The sequence below is a fragment of the Pelophylax lessonae genome, assembly GCF_965119305.1.
Source record: "Pelophylax lessonae genome assembly, chromosome: 2".
In the NCBI taxonomy this organism is placed as follows: Eukaryota; Metazoa; Chordata; class Amphibia; order Anura; family Ranidae; genus Pelophylax; species Pelophylax lessonae.
The window spans coordinates 86,188,400-86,216,272 of NC_138769.1; the positions used below are offsets into that span (position 1 = coordinate 86,188,400).

At 43.1% G+C, this 27,873-nt stretch overlaps 1 protein-coding gene across 1 annotated transcript in view; it reads right to left on the reverse strand.

Annotated features, from left to right (window-relative positions):
- Positions 1 to 27,873, reverse strand: part of MRPL39 (mitochondrial ribosomal protein L39) — a 213,157-nt gene that overhangs the window by 81,681 nt on the left and 103,603 nt on the right. The window contains exons 5-6 of the mRNA XM_082247091.1: positions 14,358 to 14,425; positions 4,066 to 4,178 (exon numbers count right to left, since the gene is read on the reverse strand). Of these exons, the coding sequence (XP_082103217.1) occupies positions 4,066 to 4,178; positions 14,358 to 14,425 (181 nt within the window). The remainder of the gene's footprint in view (positions 1 to 4,065; positions 4,179 to 14,357; positions 14,426 to 27,873) is intronic.

Sequence of the window (27,873 nt, forward strand, 5' to 3'; positions counted from 1 at the left end):
AATTTTACTTTTGTATTCAATCCAATTGTGTAGTAACACAAAGGGTCTGTCTTTCCCACAATTCCAGGGCTTTACAACTTAACAGGATACATTGAGAAGTAATTTTGTACTGTTGGATATAATTTAGGTTCAATGCTTAGGTGTACAACAGTATCCAATGGTAATATTTAAAACAGATAACCTTTCACTTTATCCAGTTTCTCTTGATAGTCCCCCACCCCTTACCAGGGTTCCCTTCTTCACTCCTTCATATGACTGTGTTGGGGTCTGCCAATTGGATGCTTAGTCCATAGCAATTTACCTTGAGAAGAAAGTCATTAGCTCACCCCAACTAGAAATAACGGTACTTCGGCAGATAAAATGAGCTGTGGGGGAGCACAACAAAAGTAGACATAAATGGGTGGGGATTTTGAGCTTCACTGGGTGGGAAAGGTATTAGTGGATATGGAAGGTGAGTGTCAGTTTGATTACCCAATGTCTGTGGAATTTCCTTTAGATTTGTAGGAACAGCTACAATATATGGCAAAACATGGATCCCCAACCCACCTTTATACATCTATACCAGCCTTTTATCTTCTGAGAAGTATTTCAATAACATTGTAAAGCGTGTCTGTGGGAATTTGTTCAAATTCAACCAAAAGAGCATTTGTGAAGTCAGTTACAGACGATGAATGAGAAGACCAGCCTCACAACTGGTGTTTTAATCTATACCAAAGATTGAGGTCAGGTCTCTGTGCCGGCTTTTCAAGTTCCTTCCCACCAAATTTATCAAACCATATCTTTTTTGGGTTGGCTTTTTGCCAATGAACTCAATACTATAGGGGTGTCCTCATACTTTGACTACATTGTTTATACAGTGTGAGGACCTACATGAACAAGCCATTGAAATTACTGTATATCCAATTAGGTAAATGATCGGACTACACAGCAGTTGGTAAATCTAAAGGGTTACAATCTGAAAATCCCATACTTTTGGCAGGGCTTAGTGGATTCCAGTACAACCAAACAATAATGCTTGAATAAGACCCAAACTACCAACCAGTGGCACAAAACCCTCGTAGGGTTACTTATGATAGACTCAATAAAAAAATACTGTAATTTTGCCCACTAGGGAAATTTTCTTGCTGCTCCGTTTTTGCTTAACTGGTATATTCTTTATCTCAAGCGGTGTTGTCCCTCAAGCCCAAGCACTGCATACTGGGGGGAGATCACATGCTCTCCCATACCTGGCAGCATCAGGTATTTGCAGCAACTCTGACGGGGGAGCATGCAAAGGTGAGCAAAAAAGGAGTAGGGCTGGGCTATTACTAAAATTTAAGGATTAAAAATTTAATTTTTCTAAACAAAAACACATGAATAACAAAGCAGAAACACAACTACTGGGTGCAGTACTATATATGCATCATTAAAAAAAAAAAAAACATAGTGCCTAAGACCAGTGCCTGCTCTACTCACAATTATGAATAACCATACAATTTCTTTCTGCTGAATTACATATAATGCATAATATCTTGTATTGCATTTGGGCAGGGTTAACAATAGGGAGAGACCGGATCAGGGGAACCAGGACATGCAGAGTTTATTCTATTTTATTAGTGCAGTTACCAGGGAGATTAATATTGTTATGCTTTTCAGTGATGAAGACACCAGGGTGAAGCTGTAGTAGAAGAAAAGGGTAGCAAAGTAAAGTTTTATTTTTTATTAAAATAATAAACGTCATACTTACCAATGGTTTTGCACAGAGCACCCCCCCCCCCCCCATCCTTGTCTTCTGGGGTGGCCTGTCGGGGAAATGATCGGACTACACAGCAGTTGGTAAATCTAAAGGGTTGCAATCTGCAAATCCCATACTTTTGGCAGTGCTTAGTGGATTCCAGTACAACCAAACAATAATGCTTCAACAAAACCCAAACTACCAACCAGTGGCACAAAAACCTCTTAGAGTTACTGATGATAGACTGAAGGTGTATTTCTGTTTGTTCAGAGAGAAGTGTGGGATATGAAAAAAACAAACATTCATACTCACCTAGGTGGAAGCAATATCGCATTTGTCCCCTGTCGGTTCTAAGACCAAGAACTGAGCGATCAAAGACTGCCGATCGCTCCGTTCTCAGTCACTGGCTCTCAGCTCTGCCCCTCCAGTGCTCACTGGAATGCTAATCTGTGCAGGGGAAGGGAGCGGCTAGCTAGGTTATCAGCGGCACACAGAGGCTTAGCTAGCTGATGGGCAGGTTTCTGGGAGGATCCCAGCATTAAAGTAGGGATCTCTCCAGAGCCTGGCCTTCTGAGTATGTGGTCACCGGAGTGCAGAATCAAGTGCACTCCTCTGATCCTTAGAAGTGGGGCCAAGAAAGCTTTGGCCCTACTTGTCCTTAAAAGGAAATAAATTCACCAATTTAAATTGGTGGCAGATCAAATGCATGTAGACGGTGTTCTTGTCAAAAGCAGCCTTTTCTATTCAAACCCAACTGTGCTCACAAGCATGCACTTACATGCAAAATGCAGCATTTGACCTGCCTTGTCTGCATTTCAAAGGCATTTATATAGGGCATTGTGCATTTGAGGAAACACAACCCAAAACAGGTCAACCACAGCCTTTGCAGTCATCTACACCACTCCACTAAAGTTAATAGGAATCTGTGAACCTGCATTACATGTGCCTTCAAAAACGTGGGGAGAAAAAAGAAGTGTAGAGCTGCTGTCAGTGGCTGGTGCATTATACTCTGGCACTGAGTTTACAGCAAATATTATTGATGCCGTTGGTCATGAAGCTACACCTGTGAAGGGAATGCGTTAAGAGATCATACTGCACAGATTGTTTTTTCTTCTGGTAAGAGGCTTGCAGTGCCATCTGAGTGACTCTTTTGGCTTCTTGGTTCTCTTTTGGATTGACCTTGTCTGCACAAATTTATTTTAACTCTGGTAAGAGGCTTTGCAATTGGTGGAGGTCCCTTCTTCTATTTCGCTCCCTGATACTCGGTTTCACTGATCACTATTTCTTCCATTTGGTGAGCTGCTGCACAATTGTTAAGGGATTTCCCTTGGTGGTGGAACTTATGATTTGATCATTATTTGTACGGTATCACACTATGCAAGTTTTTCTTTTTTATGTATACCACTAACACTATTCGTTGAGGACTCTGATCACTCCAATCTCCCAGATCTGTGACTACACCTTGGCTCATGAATCTTGCTGATTTTTAGTGGCTATTTGGTAAGCGCATTTCCTAAAGAGACTGTGGAGTTACTCATTGTTTCCAACGTCGTTCAACTTGATATTTGGGACACTCATTTGTTTGGACATTTATTTGTTTACCCATATCACGCAGTGCGACTTATTTTTCTATATTTTTCTATATTCTATATCTATACTCTATATTAGAAAAAAAAAGGTAACTGTACATGCTTACTAGCTTTACCTAGGAAGGATTGTTTTGTGACCACGTAAACATTTTTCAAAAGCTAGAGGCAATCAATGCACCCATGAAAGGAGCATTTGAGATGAGCTCAACCACGTCAGGAACCATTTGATAAATATCGGCTTTTAAAAAGGGGGGCACATAAGTTTCATAAAGTTAAGAATTAATAGAAAAAGAACGTTGTGTAATAATATGCAAGTTTTCCTGGATTTCACCCAAGAGTTTAGGCAGAGTGGAAAACAATACCCAATAGGTCTAAACAATGACCACCAGAATATCCCAAGCTGCTCTCTTCCATCTCAACATACATCTACCACATGTCAAGCAATAGTAAATTCCGGAGAAGGTTGCAGCACCTTCATGTTAGTATCCATCGCCAAGCAGACAATGCTGTACCTGAAGGACTTTTCATTAACTTGTGTTCTTAAGATCAGCTTTACAGAACCTGGCCTTGCCTGCATAGCGAACAAGCACTGTACTTACTGACCCACAGAGACTTTAGCAGAAACACATAATCACCACTTTAAAACATCATAAAAGAATATCTTCTTACAAGTGTTTTTACGTTATTGCGTTCATCACACTTCAGTGGACCATCAGATTCTATGCTTCAATAGAGTCCTAATGAACTGATGAAGGAACTTACGGATTGTGCTGAAATATGTCTCTGGCGACTTTTTCTTCTACTTCCAGGCACTCGAAAGGCAGATCTTTGCTGATCAGTTTAAGTGCGTCCCTTGTGAAAGAATGCAGATTCTCCTGCAGAGGAAAACAGATCAATGACAGACAGTATTGCTGCACTTATGAAATGTACTGTTACAATTTACAGTGAAGAAAGAGGAAGAGAACAGCGGATAGACAAATGTTATAGAGCAAAAATACTTTTCTTCAAAGAAAATAAAAGTTAACAACTTTTCTGCTCAACAGTTAAAGAAGTATGGGGGGGGGGGTTAAGCATCCAACAGACTTTTTGTCAAACCCCAAACTTTTTTTTAAGTTCTAGATATAGAGGATCATGGTCTGACAAAATATTGGAAAGCTAAGGATGTCCAAAGCTTTTTTTTTTATAAAGTGAGGAAAGGTTTGATGTGCCTGTAAATGTTTATCGTTGTCTGCATCTTCATGCCCCAGAAACTCAAATTCCCATCATATGTTACACTGGCATCAACTGACAGAAGTTCTAACCTCTCCACAGTAAACAAAAAAAAAAAAAAAAAACTGGAGCTGCTAATTAAATATGGCGGTGGTCAACAATTTTGATATTGGAACCTCAAGTGCAACCTTTGACATCACCAAAGGGTCCACATAATATTTACTGATTATACGGTTAGTGCCGGTTCACACTGAAGCGGCACGACTTTTTGGGGCGACCTGTGAAGTCGCGTGCACCGCGACTTCGGCACGACTTGCACTGACTTCATATAATGAATGTCTATGCAAGTTGCTCCAGGTTTCCCCGAAGTAGTACAGGACCCTTTTTCTAAGTCGGAGAGACTTGTGTCGCTCCTATTAGAACCGTTCCTGTACTACACTATGGGACGCGACGTCGTGTGACTTGTCAGGCTGACCAAGTCGCACTAGTGTGAATGGACACTTACTGTAAGCGGCCAAAAGACTGCAGTCACCCAACAAGAGATGGTCAGACTGTGAGCATGCTATAAGAGTTGTTGGCGATTAAGAACAAGCTTCAGGAGACAGTCATTGCCTGGAGACATATCACATGGGGCTGCCCTATTGCTATTGTTGCCCATACACAAGTCAACACCTCTACATCTGTGCACCCCACAACCCTCAAAAAATAGCTTGTGTCACATTTTATATCCAGTATAAACGATCAGTTAAAAAAAGGTAAAAAAAAAAAAAGAAAAGTAAAAAAGCATTAAAAGAGAAAAAAAGGTGGACAGCACAGAAAAAAGCAAGGTATTGTGAAATAAATACACTGGACCATTAAAGTAGAATTCCAGGGGGAAAAAATGCACATTCTGAGTTAGTTCCTGTGAGGTGCATGACACTTCCTGGGCTTAGTTTGATTATTTATATCTGATAGCTTTATAGTACTACTGGAAGGCTGCTATTGCTGTAGTTCTGGGAGAGCGGCGTTGATCCTTATGAGCTGTGCATCTTGGACAGGGGAGTCGCCACAGCTGCTATGTCAGCCCCTTCTCCTCCTGCCCATTCACAGAAGCCTTGGTTTTCTGTGAACACATTCATAAAATACAAAGGCTTCTGTGAATGGGCAGCAGAGGGGAGGGGAAGGCATAGCTGCTCTGTGTGTTTCTCTCGCAAATCCCTGGAGTGTCTCTTGGCAGAGTAATAAACCTGCCAAATGTAAATAATTGAGATTATCCCATATGTCATGCAGATCCTTGGACTCAACTCCTAGTGTGCCTTCAGTTTTTACTGAATTCCTAGAATTCAGCTTTAATTTCTAGAAGCTGCTCTAAAGATTTTTTTTTCCTTTACTGATTTGAATAGGCATTAAACAGACCAATGTCTGCAGGGGCCCTAGGGGTATAGATGAACTGGGTAGGCTGCTAATATGCAAACTGGCAGATGTTCTAAATCAGACACTTGGAATATTTTAAGGTCGGTGCTGAGTCTCATTTAAGAGAGTGTCCGGCATATTGTACCTACCCCACTGTTGTCATTTATGACACAAGGAGAATAGGTCATACAGATGGAAAGGCAGAGGTCTCCAAAAAAACGTATTAGTGCTACAATGACCTTCACGGTTATGTTTGTATGCAAATTTAAATGCTTATTACTCTTAATTGCAGTTATCGCCTCCTTCCTGGATGTTTGCTTGATACCCTCCTAGAATTTTTCTAATACATTGGATGTATTTATATACTTGTATTGGTTATGCTTTGTAGTTTGGAAAAAAATCTCAATAAAAACTTATTGAGAGTGAAAACTTCTTCCAGTCATTTAAATCATCAGAACAAGGGGCTGTCCCACAATGTTCTACCCATCACGAGTCACGCAGGGATGATGCACAATGACAGCAACTACTTATTTTCCTTTCCTACACTGAAAACAGCCCAGCCTACATACAAAGATTTTCCAACATGTTAGAAACTCTCTGTGGGTCACAACAAACACTCCTAACACATAAAATGCTCATTTTCATCCTTCTGTTCACTCCTATAGAGAGACCAAAGCCAAAGTATAGTAGCTTCTACCTGAGCATTCTTATTCTGTTATTCTGCTGTGTGATGTATTCCCTTAAAACAAACTTATGCTGAAGGACTCATTCCCACCATATGAATTCGGCCACATTGGTACACATGCCCACCTACACTAAATTATTGCCCTAATCTGGTAACAAGTGTGTGCAGGAAACATTATGTATCTTCTCTGATGCAGTGTTCCAGGGCCACCAAATCCCCAGGCACTGTTATATGTATGTATCCACTAAGTTTTCTGGGACAAGCACTTAAAGGAGAAGTTAATTTTTCTAAATAAAAACACATGAACACCAAAACAGAAACAGCTACTGGGTGCTGTACTATATATGCATCATTATAAAATTCATAGTGCCTGAGAGAATACATTACTGCTGCTCTACTCGTAATTATTAGCAACCTTACAATTCCTCTCTGCTGTATTACGTATAATGCAAAATGTCTATATTGCATTTTAGCAGGGTAAACACTAGGGGGAGACAGGACCTGGAGAACCAGGACATGCATTTTAGAAGTGCAGTCACCAGGACATGAATACTCTTAGGCCTCTTTCACGCGGTCCGCCTCCGTAGGCGGATCCGTGTTGCTCAGCGGGGATCGATCCGCGATGCCCGCTGAGCCGGCGGATGACAGCTCTGTCTCCGCTTGCAGAGTGGAGAGGGAGGTGTCTCAGCCCCCGCTGCCCTCTATGGGGGATCAGATGAGAGCGGACCGCCTGTCCACTCTCATCTGATCCGATTACTGAACGGATGGAAAAATAGGGTTTCCATCCATCCAGATTTCACGGACAGGATCGGATACGGATGGCAGCGACACCTCCGCTGACACCCGTTGCCCCATAGAGCTGCATGGAGGATCCGATCAGATCCGCCTAAAAAACTGACAGGCGGATCTGATCGGATCGCCCATGTGAAAGAGCCCTTATGCATTTCAGTGCTGCAGACACCAGGGCAGTGTTCATTTTGACATCAAATTTTAATTTCCTTTTAGTTATTTAGTCTTTTGAGTAAAATGTTATTTTAGTTTAAGTCGTATTTTAGTTGACTAAAATTTCCCGTACATTTTAGTTGACTGAAATCTCCCGTACATTTCAGTTGTCTAAAATTAAATGGTTTTAGTCTAATTTGAATGCATTATTTAAGCATTTCTTTAGAATTGCCAAACTCTAAAGTCAAAATCTAATAACATATTATTTATGGTATTAAGGATTGAACACGCACTACAGACACCGATTTATAAATAAAACCAAGTTTCAAAAACAAATATATTGCCTTTTGACAAGCAGAAGTACAACTTGAAAATATAAAAACCCCCAAAAAACAGTAAACCAGTGGTTCTAAACTCCTGTCCTCAGGACCCACTAACAGGTCAGATTTTAAGTATTACCTTGGGGAGATGCAGACTAGAGTACTGCAATCACTGAGCAGTAAATGATATCACCTGGGATGTATTTCAGTTATCTTGCAAGCCTGGCCTGTTAGTGGGTCCTGAGGACCGGAGTTGAGAGCCACTGCTATAAACTCTATTGGCTGTAATGCCATTTCACATATTACCTGAATATATTAAAAGCCTTTTTCTTAATTTTCTTTTCTTTTAGCAGCTTAGGAGATGTCCCCTACTTATTCTTATAAGGTAGTGCAGTGTTAATTTTGAAGTCAAATCTCAATTTAGTTTTAGTCATAGTCTTCTGACTAAAAATGTCATTTTAGTCATATTTTAGTCATCTCAATTCTTTTAGTTTTAGTCGTATTTTAGTAGACTAAAATAGTATTAATTTAGTAGACGAAAATGTTTTAGTCGCCGAAACTAACATTGCACCAGGGTGAAGCTGGAGTAGAAGATGAAGGTAGAAAAGTAAAGCTCTATTTTTTTAAATTCAAATAATAAACGTTATACTTACCTGCTCTGTGCAATGGATTAGCACAGAGAAGCCTCCATCCTTGTCTTCTGGGGTCCCCCACCAGTGCTCCTGGCTCCTCCTTTATGTCACTTTCTATTGGGGCACCTGTGCAGGCTTGATCTCAAGCCACCCTGTCTGCATCTGTAGACACAGGTAGTGCGGCGCAACCCTGCTCCTTCATCACAGAATTTGATTGCGAGCAGTGGGAGACAATGGATCCTGCAGTTGTCAATCTGTCCTGTGAGGAAGGAGAGAGCAGAGAGAGCCACTGCTCTCAGGTACAGCACTGGATCAAAATTGGCCTTGGGCAAGTATAAGGGGAGTGAGGGGGGATCCTGTAGCACAAGTTTTTCTTACCTTAAAGTGTTACTAAACCCAGGACCCTGCATTCACTATATCTGGTCTCCCACAGTAGACAGAACATGGAAATGCAATTATTTTAGTAAATAAAAGCTCCTAAATACCTTTTCTCATCAGCAGTATATAGCAGTCTTGTGACTTCTATAAGTCTCTGGTTAAAGCTTGTAGGAGGGTTTTTCATTCTGCCACAATTGTCCACAGAGAATGCAGGACCTGCCTGGACAGTGCCGATTGGCCCTGTGCTAATCACATGCACTTCTCCAAGAAAAAAAAAAAAAACTCTAGCAATACACACCAAACTGAGCATGTTCAGCCTCTCCCCTGGCTCTGAAGATATTCGGTTATTTTTTGGAGACAGTGGAAGGAGATGATCTTAGATTCCATAGTGAGTATAACAAGCATGCTTTACTGCATATACAGACTGATTTTACTGTTGTGGGTTTAGTAAATCTAATTCATAGATTGCATTAAGATAAAAAAAACTCAAAGCTTTAGAACCACTGCATTTCAGTAATACAGACAGGGAGAGGCTGAACTACAGGATTTTAAGAGCTGGAGATTTTTCTAGATTTCAGCAATGCAGACAAGAGGGTGAAGTTGGACTAGAGGAACCAGGGGATACAGGTTTAATGCATTTCAGTAATGTGAACAACTGGGAGAGAGTGAACCAGAGGAACCAGATGGAGATTTGATTTGATAAAATGTACCATGCACAACTTAAAAAGGCTTCTGCATAAAGTCTAACATTTTTAAAACCTACTTTAACCTATGGCCTAAAGGCAATGTAAAAAAAATAAAAAAATAACGCTGATATGTATTGAAGAAACATATATTTTCTATCATCCATTCTTTCAAGATAAATATTGTAAAAATGCATCAGTTTTCCTGGTGAAATATCCATTTACAGAGAATATTTTTCCGGTATGTGAAATGGAAGAGCAATACAGCCACCCGCTGGCTACAGAATAACAGAACGAAACCCTTCACAGATAATACAAAACCTCTATCTCTAGGTTTGTTGCGAAACCACTAAACACTTCACTTTTAAGAACCTTTCAAATGTTTTCATCCAACATTAAGTGGCGGCTCCAATCAAAAAAAAAAAATTCAGTTAGGACGGCGACTGTGTGCCAATGTTTTCTGCTCTGCAGCCAGTTTGCGATTCTGTTATTTTCTTAAAGCTAAACTCCAGGAAGATTCGAGAGACACAATAAATGCATTTAAGTATATATTAATACATCATTTATTGTAACTCAGTTGTGTAGCAGTGCTTAGACTGGGAGAGGGAAGGGAAAGCAAATGTACTGACAGATGGAGAGAGCAGAGAGATGACCTCCTTAGTCTGATACGGTTCCTTCACTGTCCAATGAGCTGAAAAGAAAATCCACTGGCAGGTAAAACCGCTCCTACCAATGCATTTCAGTTGTATATGAAGATGTTTGACTGAGGTTAAATTGGTATTAAAACAAAAAGCAAACTGTATATATTGCAGCTTACCAATTCTTAGATGTGATAGTTGCAGTAGTTTTCTTTTTTAATAATCCATAATCTCAGCACTCCTTCATAATAGATGATGTTTTCTATTATATGGTACAGCTGCTGAGCATCTCCCATCGCAACTTGGGCAGTAGTGTACAACAAATCTAATAAACCTGGTGCTGTGCTATACACTTACAAAAGTATAAATAGTATCTATAAATAGTGTCAGTTAACCCTAATTTCTAGTGGTTATGACCGACGAAACACGTTGGAAGGTGCGTCCCTTCCAGAAGAGACAATTCGGAGCGGCCATTTTGTTGGTTGGATTTCTGTCAACTATGTAAAAAGACTATTCCTACTGGTTGGAAATAAAAGTTTTAAACCGGATTACACTATTGTGAGCCCTTTCCTTTCATGATGGTGGTGCCTAAGAGAACCAAACTGAAATAAGTAAGAACATACAGCATCAAAAAGTGCAGATTGACCTTCGTATGATATAAGGAGCGGTGCACACAGAGGGTAGAAGGTGGAGGTGATCACAGGCTGTGGTGCATTTGAAAAAGAGAGATTAACAGCAAGCACATTATATTCACTGGATGCACTTTACATTAAAGCGGATTTCCACCCAAAAGCGGAACCTCCTCTCTTTTGCTTCCTCCCCTCCGGTGCCATATTTGGCACCTTTCAGGGGGGAGGGGGGAATGGGTACCTGTTTTTGACAGGTACCCTTCCCCACTTCCGGGACACGGCCGTCCATCCCGAAGGTTCGGCCCCCTCCTCCTTCCCCCGTTGCCGAGCCAATAGAAATGCGCAGCGCAATTCATGCATGCGCAGTAGCGACCCTTTGCGGCTTCACGGCCGGGTTCCCTTACCGGCAATGGCAGCGGCAGCACCCGACAGCTGATGGAAACATCAGCTGCGGTGCCCACATCGCTGGACTCCAGGACAGGTAAGTGTCCTAATATTAAAAGTCAGCAGCTACAGTATATGTAGCTGCTGACTTTTAGGCTGCATTCACATGTCAACGTATTGATCGAGGGCAGAATTCACCACGATTCCGCCCGCGATCCGGAAATCATTGCAAATCGCGGGACGCCTGTGCGTTGCCCGTGATTTGCAATAGCACCCCAAACGCTGTGCCATGTTGCCGCGATTTCCGCCTGCCGAAACGCAGTAACATCGCGCAAAATAAATCACGGGACACATTACGCCCAAAAAAGTACAAGAGCCTCTTTGGAGCGTAATGCGTCCCGCGATTTTTTTTTGCGCGATGTTACCGCGATTCGGCAGGCGGAAATCGCGGCAACATCGCACAGCATTTGGGGTGCTATTGCAAATCACGGGCAACGCACATGCGTCCCACGATTTGCAATGATTTCCGGATCGCGGGTGGAATCGCGGTGATTCTGCCCGCAATCAATACACTGACATGTGAATGCAGCCTTCATTTTTGGAGGGGAAGGCCTAACTCCGCTTTAAGTGTGGAGCATGTGATGAAATGCACTTTTGAACCGTGAACATAACGAACTAGAGAAAGGCAATTTGAAAAGTGGCATCCTCAATAGTAGTTGTATATTTGACCCATCATCTAATCACTGCACATAATAATAGTAACTGCTTATTGGATGTTCAGCACTCAGATTTCAAGCGTTTTATTTATTTATAGAGAAATCAATTTATTCATTTATCTTATTATTTATTCACATACTGTTTTCACATCTAAATATTAATTAATGATTTGCACTAGAAATGAAGGTTAAAGTGTAACTGACACTATTTATACTTTTGTAAGTGTATAGTGCAGCACCAGGTTTATTATATCGTTTTTTAGGCTTTCTTTAACTTTATTTCCATCTGGTGATCTGGCCAGTACGTCCGTTGTTTCTCAACAGAACAATCAATCCTGCAAATGTACTGTATCAGTTAAAAGCGTTGGGACAAAACCATTTAATAATGACAGGGGCGCTTACAATGATCTGCTTTTATTCATGTAAAACCTTTAACCCAAAAGAATAAAAAAACCTGTTGCTGTAGCTGCAGTGTGAGCTGGAGTCTGGCGTCAATTTGTTAGTGTATTTAGATAATAAAGGAATACTTACCTGCTCTGTGTAATGGTTTTGCACAGAGCAGCTCGATCCTCCTCTTCTCGGGGTCCCACCCGCCAGCCCCACTGCTGACTGCCCCCATTGCAAGCCGCAAGTGAAAAAAGGCATTTGCATATGCTCGCTCTAGAAGACTTTGCATAGCTCTTGTTTTCATACATCTTTAACCACTTTTGGACTGGAAGGTTTTACCCCCTTAATGGCCAGGCCATTTTTTTGCGATATGGCATTGCGTTACTTTAACTGACAATTGTGCAGTCGTGTGACACAAAAGCCAAATAAAATGTATGTCCTTTTTTCCCATAAATAGAGCTTCCTTTTGGTGGCATTAGATCAACTCTGATTTTTTTTTTTTTTGCGCTATAAAACAAAAAAAACAAAAAAAAGCGTCAATTTAAAAAAAAAAAAAATATATATTAGATTTGTTACTTTCTGCTATAAAACACAGCCAATAAAAATTTTTTAAAAAAAATCAAATTATTTCATCAATTTATGCCAATTTGTACTCTGCTACATATTTTTGGTAAAAAAAAAATCCCAATATATTGATTATATATATATATATATAGTATATTGATTGGTTTGCGGAAACGTTATAGCATCTACAAACGTTGGGATATTTTTATGGATTTTTTATTTATTTTTTTACTAGTCATGGTGGCGATCAGCGATTTTTAGCAGGACTGCGACACTGCGGCGGACAAAACGGACATCTGACACTTGACACTTTTTGGGGACCAGTGACACTAATATAGTGATCAGTGCTAAAGAAAAAAAAAAAAAAAAAAAATGAACTGCCACTGCACTAATTACACTGGCAGGGAAGGGGGTTCACATCAGGGGTGATCAAAGGGTTAAGTGTGTCCATAGGGGGTGCTTAATAACTGCGGGGGGGGGGGGAAGGGAGGGATGGGTTACACCGACTGGGGAAAGACAGAACACAGGAACACAAAATCTCCATCTTGTCCCCTTGCAGAATGGCAATCTGCCTTGTTTACATAGGCAGAGCTCCGTTCTGCCTCTCCCGGGGAGGGTCGCCGGTGGACATCAGTTCCACTGGACCCGTTGATTGACATCCCTGCTAGCCAATCACGGCGCAATGGCGCCATCTAGTGGCTATTGAACAAAACGATGTACAGGTACGTTGCTTCACGCAATAGCGCCACTTTGCCGCTGTATATATGCGGCAGCCGGTCAGCAAGTGGTTAAAGTGCTACTACACCTAGGACCTGCATTCACTATATCTGGTCTTCAACAGTACATGGATATGCAATTATTTTAGTAAAAACCCTTTCTCAGCAGAAGTATATAATAGTCTGTGACTTCTATCAGTGTCTGTTTAAAGCTTGTAGGAAGAGTTTTCATTCTACTTTGACTGTCCTATGAGGCTGCAGGACCCCTGACCCTGTGTCTGGACAGTGCGGATTGGCCCTGTGCTGTTCACATGCACCTTCACAAGAAAGAAAACGCTATCAAGCAACACACACCAAACTGAGCATGTGCAGCGTGACTCCAAAGGCTCTGTCTTATCAAGAGATGGATTGGGGGACAGTGAAAGAAGGGGAGGATCAGAGAAGAGAAGGATCAAACAGCTTTTTTTTTTTTTTTTTTTTACACAATGCAGAGGATTAACCCCTTAGGTTCCAATTAGAACAAACATGCTTTACTGCATATACAGACTGAGTTCACTGCTGTGGGTTTAGTAACAATGTATTTAGCTGCTTTAAAATGAAAGTTAAGCTGGGCTTTAAACTGTCCTGTGAAGTGCCATCTTGGATTACAGTCAGAGCAATACAGAATAATAGTCCAGATTAAGACATTCCAGGCACCAACACAGAGCCCCTATTGCAGCTGTGATCACAGACTCATCTATAAAGACAGAATCCTGGAGCGGAGAGTTCATCTCACTCACCTTTGTCGGCTTCCAATCGTCTAACTTTGGGTCCAACACCACATCATAGCAGAACGCTCCAGAGATCACTGTACACAGAGAACACAAACACATACAAGATGTTAGATGGATGGCTTTGATACATAAGCCGTCTGTAAGAGCAGATTAGCAATTCTTTTGGCAGGCACTGACTGGAAATGTTGTAGACATGGAGGATATCCTGAGAAAGTGCCAGGCTAAGCCTGTCCATATTTTACATGTCTGAGGATGAAGCCAGCCACCAGACTCCGGTGAATACCTGGCAAGAGAAATTGTGAAGTAGCACATCAACAGATACTAAACTCCAGGATCCAAGTGGCCACAAGCAATCAATTCAGTTCAAAGTTCAACATTTCAAAATGTTTACGAAACATGTGCGTATTTCTGTGATGATCCAGAATCAATTTAATTGCTGGTCACAAAGCCAACACTAAGACATTAGTCATTTGTCTCCTATGAAAGGCCTGGCCAAAAGGTTATCTAGGAAGGAAGAACGTTTAAGCCATAGATGGTTCGAATCTCAGCCAGTTCAGCAGGGACCGGCCGAAATTCCAACCATCTATGGGCAGGCTGATTGTACCAGCGATTATTGCCAGGGGCTATAGGAGTTGTTTTACAGGAGAAACAAAAACTACATTTATTTTTTCTGTTGGGTGGAATAAAGTAGAGTAAATTCCTTCCCAGCTTGGTGGAGAGATCCACAACTAGCAGAGCTTAGCATTTTATCCAGGATTCAGGCCTAAGACGACTCCACAAGAGGAGACCTGTACAGCACCATCTGTGTCCATCAACAGGTTCTCCATAGAAAAACAAAAAAGCCCACTTCAGTAGGCACAAAACTATTTTCTTTTACATAAGGATTGCAACAATGAAAAGGATCAATAATTGTTTACCCTACAGCAGAGGTCAGCAAGCCGTAGATCATGGGGAGCCGAGAGGTTGATCGTGACCAAGGCTCTGCCTCCCCCGAGCCTCCGCCACTCTCGTTCACTGCAAAGCGGCTCTGCCTCCCCCACTCTCGTTCACTGCAGAGCGGCTCTGCCTCCCCCCAGCCTCCGCCATTCTCGTTAACTGCAAAGCGGCTCTGCCTCCCCCAGCCTCCGCCACTCTCGTTCACTGCAGAGCGGCTCTGCCTCCCCCCAGCCTCCGCCACTCTCGTTCACTGCAGAGCGGCTCTGCCTCCCCCAGCCTCCGCCACTCTCGTTCACCGCAGAGCGGCTCTGCCTCCCCCCAGCCTCCGCCACTCTCGTTCACTGCAGAGCGGCTCTGCCTCCCCCCAGCCTCCGCCACTCTCGTTCACTGCAGAGCGGCTCTGCCTCCCCCCAGCCTCCGCCACTCTCGTTCACTGCAGAGCGGCTCTGCCTCCCCCCAGCCTCCGCCACTCTCGTTCACTGCAGAGCGGCTCTGCCTCCCCCCAGCCTCCGCCACTCTCGTTCACTGCAGAGCGGCTCTGCCTCCCCCCAGCCTCCGCCACTCTCGTTAACTGCAAAGCGGCTCTGCCTCCCCCAGCCTCCGCCACTCTCGTTCACTGCAAAGCGGCTCTGCCTCCCCCAGCCTCCGCCACTCTCGTTCACTGCAGAGCGGCTCTGCCTCCCCCCAGCCTCCGCCACTCTCGTTCACTGCAGATCGGCTCTGCCTCCCCCCAGCCTCCGCCACTCTCGTTAACTACAAAGCGGCTCTGCCTCCCCCAGCCTCCGCCACTCTCGTTCACTGCAAAGCGGCTCTGCCTCCGCCACTCTCATTCACTGCAGAGCGGCTCTGCCTCCCACCAGCCTCCGCCACTCTCGTTCACTGCAGAGCGGCTCTGCCTCCCCCCAGCCTCCGCCACTCTCGTTCACTGCAGAGTGGAGAGTGGTAGGCAGCATTGTGCTGGATGGAGAGCGGAAGCTGCCTCAGTGACTGGTTGCTAAGCGGTCCTAGTAACCGATCAACAGCTTGTTATAAAAGGTTAACTCCTGCAGCTCCCGTACCCACCTTCCACCCAGCACGATGCAGTCTCCTGATCTCCACTCTGCTGTGCACTACTCACTACTGTGAGGGGGGGGGGGGATTGTAATGAGTATTGGACAGGGGACACTTTGTGGGGGGTAGAGGACACTACAGTGGGGGTGATGTAATGGGGGGGCAAAAGACACTGCTTTGGGGGGAGGGGGCAGAGACCACTACAGTAAAGGGGGGGCGATGTAAAGGGGGCAGAGGACACTGTGTTGGGGGTTACAGAACACAATGTCAATGTGTTTTTATTGGGAGCTTGATAACATCCCCACCCAGGAATTTTTGCTTTCCTTCATGTTGTCCACATGTATCTCAATCCCCGAAAGATTGCCTACCCCTGCCCTACATGATGAATTCTCATTGCTCCTTATCACTTGCCATTTAGAGGTCTGCTGGTATTAGGCTAACCAGTACACAGTTAGAATTTGGGTTTAAAATAATAATTTTCCAAACATTCATTTAATTTTTCTAAAGGTTATTGGAGACAATGCCACACTTGATTTTGACCATCAGGACAAGAAAAATGGAAGGTGAAGAATAGAAAAATCTTCTCGTTTCTTATCTGAACAAAGTTCAGCAACAAAACTGAATGTGTTTTTTAGTGTGGCAAAATCATGCACATGTGCTAGGTAAAGTTTGGGCCAGATGTAGAACGTTCGTTGTCAATCACAAACACTTATTTTATATAAGGTGTACAAAGAATGTGGTAGGGTCTCAGACATAAATATTATCACTTCCGTGCAAACCAAAACCTAACTTTAAAATTCAAACCATCACATGGCAATCAAATAACATTTTTAGGGGATTCTAACAACATTTGTTGTGTCAGTGATGGTACTATCACATGTTTAGATGAACAGTTTTTCAGAATTTCTGTACGAGTGTTCCAGAGAAATTCTATCTATGTTTGGCTTGCCTTACAGAGCCATGTCTTTTCGGCTCCTTCCCTGCAAACACAGACTACAGGTTTCATTACATGCATGTACAAAACGCTTAATTCTTATGTGTACTGCATATCGTTTTGTATGCCAGATGATGTCTTTGAAGACGAAACACGTTGGGTTTCTTATTATTCAGGCCATTGCACTCTAATCTTGAATGTTGGATGATGTTACAAGCGCTTGTTATTCAGATTTGATGTAAGTTTTCTACCTTTTCTTATTACGTTTTGGGTGATACAGTTTTACACTATGTGGAGCCTTTTTCTTCATTCTATGGTTCTACATACCATTTGACACCACACTGCGAGGAGCAGATGCATCGCACTATCCTGTTTGGAAACATTTTGGAGTCATCCTCTGAACATATTCTAAACATGGCTGACCCAGTACCTGTATGGGTAACTGAGTCTATGTGTTCTGTTAAGCAGTCACATTGAGGATTGAAGCACAGAAAGTGGCATGGTTTATTTCTACAATATTTTCTGCACTGAGGCTCAAGTTTTCAGTCTGTGGACTTTACCACTAATAATCAGACTGCATTGTCTTTATTATCTTTACTGTGTATTTTTGTGATTTTATTTGTTTTTACATTGATATATTTGCACAACTTACCCATGTGATATTTGTTATTAGATTTGGTTTAGCGCTACACTTTATTTTAAGAGCCCATTCAGACTAGCGCGACTTGTCAGCCTGACAAGTCGCGCTCGGTCGCGGTCCATTGAGTAGTACAGGACCCGTTCTAATAGGAGCGACACAAGTCGCTCCGACTTAGAAAAAGGGTCCTGTACTACTTTGGGGCGACCTCGGGGCGACTTGCATAGACTTCCATTATGTGAAGTCCCTGCAAGTCGCTCCGAAGTCGTGGTGCACGGGACTGACAAGTCGCGTCCCCAAGTCGTGCAGAGTCGTGTCGCCCCAGTGTGAACTGACTCTAACTCCTAGTCCATCGACACTTCCTACAGCTTTCTAATTGAATGCCCATTCAGGGGTGTGGCCTGAGAGCTGCAAGGTGTGTCTGCAGGAGCCTAACATTTTACTTGCAATCCAAAAAATAATACATGCACATTTTTTTCCCTGCAAAAATATATACATTTATTATTTTTTCCTTAAAGGTGAACTTGGCCTTTAAGCCTGCCTAACAGTTTGGCCAATCATATTCTACACATACAGAATTGGCTCCTCCCACCAGCTGTCAAGAGCGGAACTGCAACACTGTAAAACTATTCTGGCTCTGCCTTCCAACATAGCCAATCAGGTCTGATCTGATGGCCAGTAGGAGGAGCTGTTTATGCCTATGTAGAATTTGGACTATCAAGCCAATCAAATCCTACACAGGCAGAAATGGCTCCTACACTGGCAGGGAGAGCAGACTAGATGGGAATCTGACTGCCTGTTCGGTGGCAGGATGGAAGCAGCATTAGTCACCTGTCCCGTAGCATATACCAGAGCAGTGGTGGTGAAGAATAGAGGCCATTTACACAGTAAGCATATCAGTGCTGTAACACAGGATTTTGCTGGCAGCTTTAAAATGAGGGTTATTACATGTAAAGCAGAGGAGTAACAAGCCCACCCTTTCTTCACTGGATTAAATGTCAGAATGATTTTCTATATAATTTTTTTAACATGCTAATCGCAACTATTTTACAATGAATCCGTTGATCCGATGCTGTATCTGTCTCCCGCCACCTCTACACTAAGACCTGAGTGATCAAACACTGCAGATCACTCAGTTCTTCCCTTTGCTCTGAGCAGAGAGCGGTGGCTGTCAGTCACCGACTCTCTGCTCTGCCCATCTATCGCTCACAGGAGCGCTGGGCTGTGGAGGGGGCGGGAAGGGCAGGCTTAGCCACCCAGCAGCATGCGGAGAGGCTGAGCCAGCTGCCAGTCCAGTCATCTGGATGGATTCCAACTGTAAAGTCAGGATCTATCCAGAGCATGGACCGGCTGTGTGACATCAGCCGGCAGAGAACTTTAAGCGAACAAACTGCATTCCTGTGATCCATAGGAGAGGTAGGGCCAAAATAGCTTTATCCATACTTCTCCTTTAATAGATGAATACACATACTATAAGGATTTTTACTTATGACTCTTTATTTCAAGGTAGCATGTAGTATGGAATACATATTTTCATTCTTGGTGAGGACGCTCTTGGTTTCTATGGATTATTGTTTGATCCATACAAAAAGACAATGTAAGGAAGGCGGTTAAAGCTTCAAGTTGTGAGGCCATTGCCTCCCCCATTTCCTGGTACAATGTATACATCATCCCTATATATCACAGATGTCTAATGGGAATTTCCATAATGATTTCACAGTTTATGGGATAGATATTCTTATCCTCATGTACAGGTAGACCATTGGGTTGATTTAATAAAAATGGAGAGTGTAAATCTGGTGCAGCTCTGCATAGAAACCAATCCGCTTTCAGTTTTTTTTTTATTTTTTTCAAAGCTTGATTGAACATGCTGAAGTTAGAAGCTGATTGGCTACCATGCACAGCTAAGCAATTTTGCACTTTCCAGTTTTATTAAATGAATCCCTATGTATCATTAAAGGGGTTGTAAAGGAAGAAGGTTTTTTTTTATCCTAATGCATTAAGATAAAAAACCTTCTGTGTGCAGCAGCCTCCCCAGCACCCAGCGTTGTCCACGAGTCCCTCGGCCGTCCCCGACTTTCCCTCCTGATTGGCTGAGACACGGCAGCGCCACTGGCTCCCTCTGCTGTTAAAGTCAGTTAGCCAATCAGGAGAGAGAGGGGGGAGGGGCCATATGGCAGCTCCATGTCTGAATGCACACATGGAGCTGCAGCTCGACTCGGGTGTCCCAATAGCAAGCTGCTTTCTTTGGGGGCACTCGACAGGAGGGAGGGGCCAGGAGCACAGAAGAGGGACCAGAGAAGAGGAGGATCCGGGCTGCCCTGTGCAAAACCAACTGCACAGAGGAGGTAAGTATACCACCTTTGTTATTTAAAAAAAAGAAGAAAAAAAAACACAAGACTTTACTATCACTAGACCCCGTTCACACTGGGGCGACCTGTCAGGCGACCTTGTCGCCTGACAGGTCGCCTGCCATAGAGAAGCTGTGGACCCGTTCTAATAGGAGCGACACAAGTCGCTCCGACTTAGAAAAAGGGTCCGGAGCTTCTTTGGGGCGACCCGGAGCGACCTGCATTGACTTCAATGTTATGAAGTCCGTGCCGGCCGCTCCGAGGTCGCCCCGGCAAGTAGCGTCGCCCCAGTGTGAACGGGGTCTAACAGGATAGGTTTGTGTTACGGTTTTAAGTCCTTACTTTTGGGCTTTTTGCCTAAGAATATCTGGTTAAAAAAAAAAAAGCAGCTTGTATCTGATTTCATCTACAGATGAAATAAAATAATGGCACACAAAATGAATTCACAACATTTTCGAGGCCCTGACCTTCTGGTAGAACACAACTGAAAATATTGGCTGGAGACGCAAGCTGTATCCAAAAATATAAGAAAAAGCATAATATTAGCTTGCAGCAAATACATGTGGTGGATATATTGCTACCAAAAGTGATAGTAAATCATCTGCACTGGAAATTACTACATTTCCATACATGTTATCTATCTGAACTCCGCTCCGCTGGCATATGCCCTGTTGCTAAGCAGTCTGGCTAACCAGAAGGACTGAGACTGCACAGCACTGCTATAAAACATTTTCACTTACAGGACTGTAAACTAACAGGAGGCTAAACGAAAATTTAATGATAGAAATATAGCAAGATCTTCAAATAAAAAAACAAAACTGATTTTAAAGAAATGAACAGAAAACAAGATTTTTTTTTTTTTTTTAAGCAGCAAAATGTTTGCGGGGGAAGATGATTTAGGTAACAAGTGAGAACTGTGAACTGCCAATGTTTTCAGGTTACAGTATCTCCCAAAAGTAAGTACACCCTCATATTTATGTAAATATTTTATTATATCTTTTCATGTGACAACACTGAAGAAATGACACTTTGCTACAATGTAAAGTAGTGAGTGTACAGCTTGTATAACAGTGTAAATTTGCTGCCCTCTAAAAATAACTCAACACAGCCATTATTGTCTAAACCGCTGGCAACTAAAGTGAGTACAACCCTAAGTGGAAATGTCCAAAATTGGGCCCAAATAGCTGTTTTCCCTCCCCAGTGTCATGTGACTCGTTAGTGTTACAAGGTCTCAGGTGTGAATGGGGATCAGGTGTGATAAAGTTGGTGTTATCGCTCTCACTCTATCATACTGGTCACTGGAAGTTCAACATGGCACCTCATGGCAAAGATCTCTGAGGATCTGAAAAAAAGAATTGATGCTCTACATAAAGATGGCCTAGGTTATAAGAAGATTGCCAAGACCCTGAAACTGAGCTGCAGCACGGTGGCCAAGACTATACATTGGTTTAACAGGATAGGTTCCACTCAGAACAGGCCTCGCCAAAAAGTTGAGTGCACGTGCTTTGCGTCAAATCCAAAGGTTGTCTTTGGGAAACAGACGTATGAGTGCTGCCAGCATTGCTGCAGAGGTTGAAGGCGTGTGGGTCAGCCTTTCAGTGCTCAGACCATAAGCAGCACACTGCATTAAATTGGTCTTCGTGGCTGTTGTCCCAGAAGGAAGCCTCTTCTAAAGATGATGCACAAGAAAGACTGCAAACAGTTTGCTGAAGACAAGCAGACTAAGGACATAGATTACTGGAACCATGTCCTGTGGTCTGATGAGACCAAGAAACTTATTTGGTTCAGATGAGGTCAAGCATGTGTGGAAGCAACCAGATGAGGAGTACAAAGACAAGCGTGTCATTCCTACAGTCAAGCATGGTGGTGGGAGTGTCATGGTCTGGGGCTGCATGAGTGCTGCCAGCACTGGGGAGCTACAGTTCACTGAGGGAACCCTGAATGCCAACATGTACTCTGACATACTGAAGCAGAGCATGATCCCCTCCCTTTGGAGACTGGGCCACAAGGCAGTATTTCAACATGATAACGACTCCAAACACACCAACAAGACGACCACTGCCTTGCTAAAGAAGCTGAGGGTAAAGGTGATGGACTGGCCAAGCATGTCTCCAGACCTAAGCCTTATTGAGCATCTGTGGGGCATCCTCAAATGGAAGGTGAAGGAGTGAGAGGTCTCTAACATCCACCAGCTCTGTGATGTCATGAAGGAGTGGAAGAGGACTCCAGTGGCAACCTGTGAAGCTCTGGTGAACTCCATGCCCAAGAGGGATAAGGCAGGGCTGGAAAATGAGAGTGGCCACACAAAATAGACACTTTGGGCACAAGTGTTTCCACAAAGTGGAAACACTTAGGGGTGTACTCCCTTTTGTTGCCAGTGGTTTAGACATAAATGGCTGTGTGTTGAGTTGTTGTGAGGGGACAGAAAATGTACACTGTTATACAAGCTGTGCACTCGCTACTTTACATTGTAGCAAAGTGTCATTTCTTCAGTGTTGTCACATGAAAAGATATAATAAAATATTTACAAAAATGTGAGGGGTGTACTCACTTTTGTGAGATACTGTAATTACTTTAAGGTCATTTTAAAATGTCTCTGGAGGAAATTAGGTTAAAGCTACACATATGGAAAAGCTTCTTTACAGTAAGAGCTGTGAAAACATGGAACAGACTTCCAGAGTAGCTAGCCAACTCCTCCATAGAATGCATCACAAAAAGACTAGATGTTTTTGGAAATTTCCAAAAGATAACTGGCTATTCGAGGTATTGAAAATAATCATAGAATTGATGCAGCCTTAAACAATTCAGGATTGATGTGTAGAACGGCCGCATTGCATGGATGACATAATCCCGGCTCCCCCCGATTCTCCCAGGACAGCCCTGCCAGCGCACTCTAAATTTAAAACAAATGAAGTGTCAGTCCCTCTGTTTCATGGATTCCTTCCTACAGTGTGTAAGGGTTAATATGTAAACCGATGCCCCTACCTCACTATCTCTGATCTTTCATCGCCAGTCATGGTCACGTGCCCTTCGGACAGGAGGGGGAGAACAGCTTGCCAGAGGGCACGTGATCATAACCGGCGACGAAAGATCGGCGATAATTAGGTAGAGGCATTGGTTTACATCATAGCCCTTACACACTGTAGTAAGGAATCCATGAAACAGAGGGACTGACACTGATTTGTTTCAACTTTAGAATGCGCTGGCAGGGCTGTCCCGGGAGAGGCAGGGGGTCTCTTGGGGTTGTAGAGGGGGCTATATAATGTGAATGGGCTGTGTAATGTAAATGGGGCTGTGTAATGTAAATGAGCTGCGTAATGTAAATGGGGGGGCTGTGTAATGTAAATAGCCTGTATTATGTAAATGGTGGGTTATGTAATGTAAATGGAGGGCTGTTTAATGTAAATGGTGGGGCTGTGCAATGTAAAAGGGCTTTGTAATGTAAATGTGGGTGCTGTGTAATGTAAATGGGGGTGCATCATGTAAATGGGGGGGGGCTGAGTAATGTAAATGTGGGTGTAAACGGGGTGGTGCCATTTAGTATTTACTGTTCAAAATAAATACTGTTGTCTCTTGTGTTCAGACCTTGCTACATGCAAGGAGTGCCCTTTTTTTTCAATTTTTTTTAAAGCAGATAAAAAAAAAATGGAGTTCGTCTGATTGCTTGAATTTTTAAAAAAAAAAACACAGACAGTAACCGCGATGCATCGTGATGCATCGCGGAATCAAATTATCAAATTAAAAATTGTTGACAGGAATCAAATTAAATTGTTGACAGGATAATCTTAATCGAATCGAATTGTGAGACCAGTGAAGATGCGCACCTCTACTGGCTATTCGTATTTTTAAAAAAATAACAATGAAATTACTTTATTACAGCCATTTTTTGACAACTGTTTGACAATTTTATCGGTTAACATATTGTACATTCACAAATTTTTCATTATTTTTTATTCTTACACTGTTACTTTAATTTTTATTTTATTTTTTTCGCTTTTATTGTTATTACAAGGAATATAAATATCCACTGTGACAGCAATAGGCATGTGACAGGCCCTTTATATGGAGACCTGATTCTGCTTGGTAAAGCGATCCAGCGGCCAGTTAGGCCGACCGCCGGGTCTTAAAAAACGATATTGTGATGTCTTTAGCGGCAGGCACCATCCTGGTAGAACCACTTGAAGTCCAGCAACGTACCAGTACCTTGCCGGTCATCAAGTGGTTAAAAAACGCTGCTTCTACAGCAGTTTTGTGTTTTGCCTGTAGAAGCAGCTCAATGTTATCCTATGTGTCCATGCACATTAGGACGTCCAAGCATATTTTAAGCTTAGTGTTTAGAGGCAGGAAAAAAAAAAAAACCTTCTAGTTTGCGTTTTTTTTTTTTTTTTATTAGAGTTTTCTGGCAGAAAAAAACCCTGAGACCCGGTTCACACTACTCTGACTTGTCAGGCGACCAAGTAGCGCTCCATTCTGTGCAATGGAACCATTCTAATCAGAGCGACTCAAGTCGCTCCGACTTAGAAAAAAGGTTCCTGCACTACTTCTGGGCAAAGTCGGAGTGACTTGCATTGACTTCTATTATGAGAAGTCGTTTGCAAGTCGCAATGAAGTCGTGCTGCACGGGCGACTTCAGGCTGCATTCACATGTCAGCGTATGATCGCGGGCAGAACCGCCGCGGTTCCGCCCGCGATTCGGAGATTTATTGCAAATCGCGGGACGCCTAGCGTTGCCCGTTGATTTGCAATAGCCCCCCAAACGCCGAGCGATGTTGCCGCGATTTACGCCCGCCGAATCGCGGCAACATCGCGCAAACAAAATCGCGGGACGCAATACGCTCCAAAAAAGTACAAGAGCTTCTTTGGAGCGTATTGCGTCCCGCGATTTTGTTTGCGCGATGTGGCGGGCGTAAATCGCGGCAACATCGCTCGGCGTTTGGGGGGCTATTGCAAATCAACGGGCAACGCTAGGCGTCCCGTGATTTGCAATAAATCTCCGCATCGCGGGCGGAACCGCGGCGGTTCTGCCCGCGATCATACGCTGACATGTGAATGCAGCCTTAAAGTCGGGGGGACTTTGAGTCCCTCTGGTGTGAACCGACTCTAAACGCTCCTAAACTCACCTAGACGTTTACAAACATAAGCAGTAATTATCTCTACTGCGCTCAGTAAGACTTGATTCACACTAGCTCGACTTGTCAGCCTGACAAGTGGCGCTCCCTCTCGGTCCATTGACTGCTACAGGACCCGTTCTAATAGGAGCGACACAAGTCACTCCGACTTAGAAAAAGGGTCCTGTACTACTTCGGGGCAACCTCGGAGCGACTTGCATAGACTTCCATTATGTGAAGTCCATGCAAGTTGCTCCGAAGTCGTGGTGCATGGGAATGCACAAGTCCCCCCCCGAAGTAGTAAGGAGTCGTGCCGCCCCAGTGTGAACCGAGCCTAATAGTGCATGCCAACATATATGTACATGTCTCTCTCTTTACTCTTGTCCGACTGATGTGTGTGAGGCCAAAGGTCTTGCTGCACTCACAGGACTTGTGGGTGTCCGTGAAAGCGCTAAAAACAACAAGATAATACAACAACAAAAAAATGCCAGTTTTCTTAGGAGAAAAAAAAAAAATGCTCATATAGAACATTTTTGTACACAAAAACTAAATAAAAGGCACACTAAACTAGTGTATTACCAACATAACCATTTTTACTGAAAGTAAAAAGTATTCTAGATACAAACTTTTAGCAAGCACAGGCATGTATAATGGTGCCAACGAGACCACCTCAAGATCCTCAGTCCTCAGCCAGTGGTGTGAGAAGCCCTTGTAGCATCCAAAGGCTAACGCATTTCGACGTCGAGCCCTCTTAATATGAGCCTTTTGGCTGTGATCTTGAGGTGGTCTCGTTGACACCATTATACATGCCTAAGCTTGCTAAGAGTTTGTAAGTAGATTCATTTTTACCTTTCAATAAAAAATGATTAGGTTGGTAATACATCAGGTCGGTTCGCCCTCTCTTTTGTTGTTGTTGTTGTTTTTATGTGTACAAAAAGGCTCTATATGAGCAGTATTTTTCTCCCAAGAGAACTGGCATTTTTTTTTTAAGTGCAGTGTGCATGGATTCGAAAGCTGAACTCTGGGAAAAGTAAAAGTCCTCTCCCTGCAGTGGTGCTGTGCCTGCACTGGAAGGCTTAACTGCTTGTTTATGCCTAAGTGGACAGAGTAAACAGTTTTACTTACCTGATCCACCATTCCCACAGGCTCTAAATTTAATGAAGGGGAAATGGAAAGTATGATACACAAGAAACCTAATGTAAATCATAAGGATACCTATGGGGCAGCGAAGTGGCTAAGTGGTTACCACATCTGCCAAGTAGAACTAGGATTGTTGGTTCAAATCCAAATCCCAACCACGGCAATACCTGCCTGGAATTTACAAGTTCTCCCTGTGCGAGTTTCCTCTGAGTACTCCCACACTCCAAAGACAGGCTGGTAGGTAAACTAGCACTAGTATGTGTATGTATAAATGTGAGTTCGGGACCTTAAATTGTAAGCTCCTTGAGAGCAGAGACTGATGTCAATGTAAATTGATGGCGCTGTATAAGTATAAGTACCTGTAATAAAAAAATGCCCCCCCCCATGGAAAGAACACACTCACTGCCCACTATTTTAGGTACACCTGTTCAATTGCTTGGTAACACAAATTGCTAATCAGCCAATCACATGGCAGCAACTCCATGCATTTAGGCATCTAGACATCTTGCTGAAGTTCAAACTGAGCTTTAAAATGGGGAAGAAGTGGATTTAGGTGACTTTGAACGTGGCATGGTTGTTGGTGCCAGATGGGCTGGTCTGAGTATTTTAAAAACTGCTGATCTACTGGGATTTTCACGCACAACCATCTCTCGGGTTTACAGAGAATGGTCCGAAAAAGAGAAAATATCCAGTGAGTGGCAGTTGTGTGGACGGAAATGCCTTGCTGATGTCAGAGGAGAACGGGCAGACTGGTTCTAAATGATAGAAAGGCAACAGTAACTCAAATAACCACTTGTTACAACCAAGGTATGTAGAATACCATCTCTGAATGCACAACACATCGAACCTTGACAGAGATGGGCTACAGCAGCAGAAGACAACACCGGGTGCCACTCCTGTCAGTTAAGAACAGGAAACAGACTACAATTCGCACAGGTTTACCAAAATTAGACAATAGAAGATTGGAAAAACGTTGTCTGGTCGGATAAGTCTCGATTTCAGCTGCAACATTCAGGTGGTAGGGTCAGAATTTGGCGTAAACAACATGAAAGCATGGATCCATCCTGCCTTGTATTAATATGTTCAGGCAGGTGGTGGTGTAATGGTGTGGGGGATATTTTCGTGGCACACTTTGGGCCCCTTAGTACCAGTTGAGCATTGTTTAAATACCACCAACTACCTGAGTATTGTTACTGACCATGTCAATCCCTTTATGACTACAGTGTACCATGTCACAAAGCTCAAATCATCTCAAGCTGGTTTCTTGAACATGACAATGAGGTCACCGTACTCCAATGGCCTCCACAGTCACCAGATCTCAATCCAATAGACCACTTTAGGTATGTAGTGGAATGGGAGATTTGCA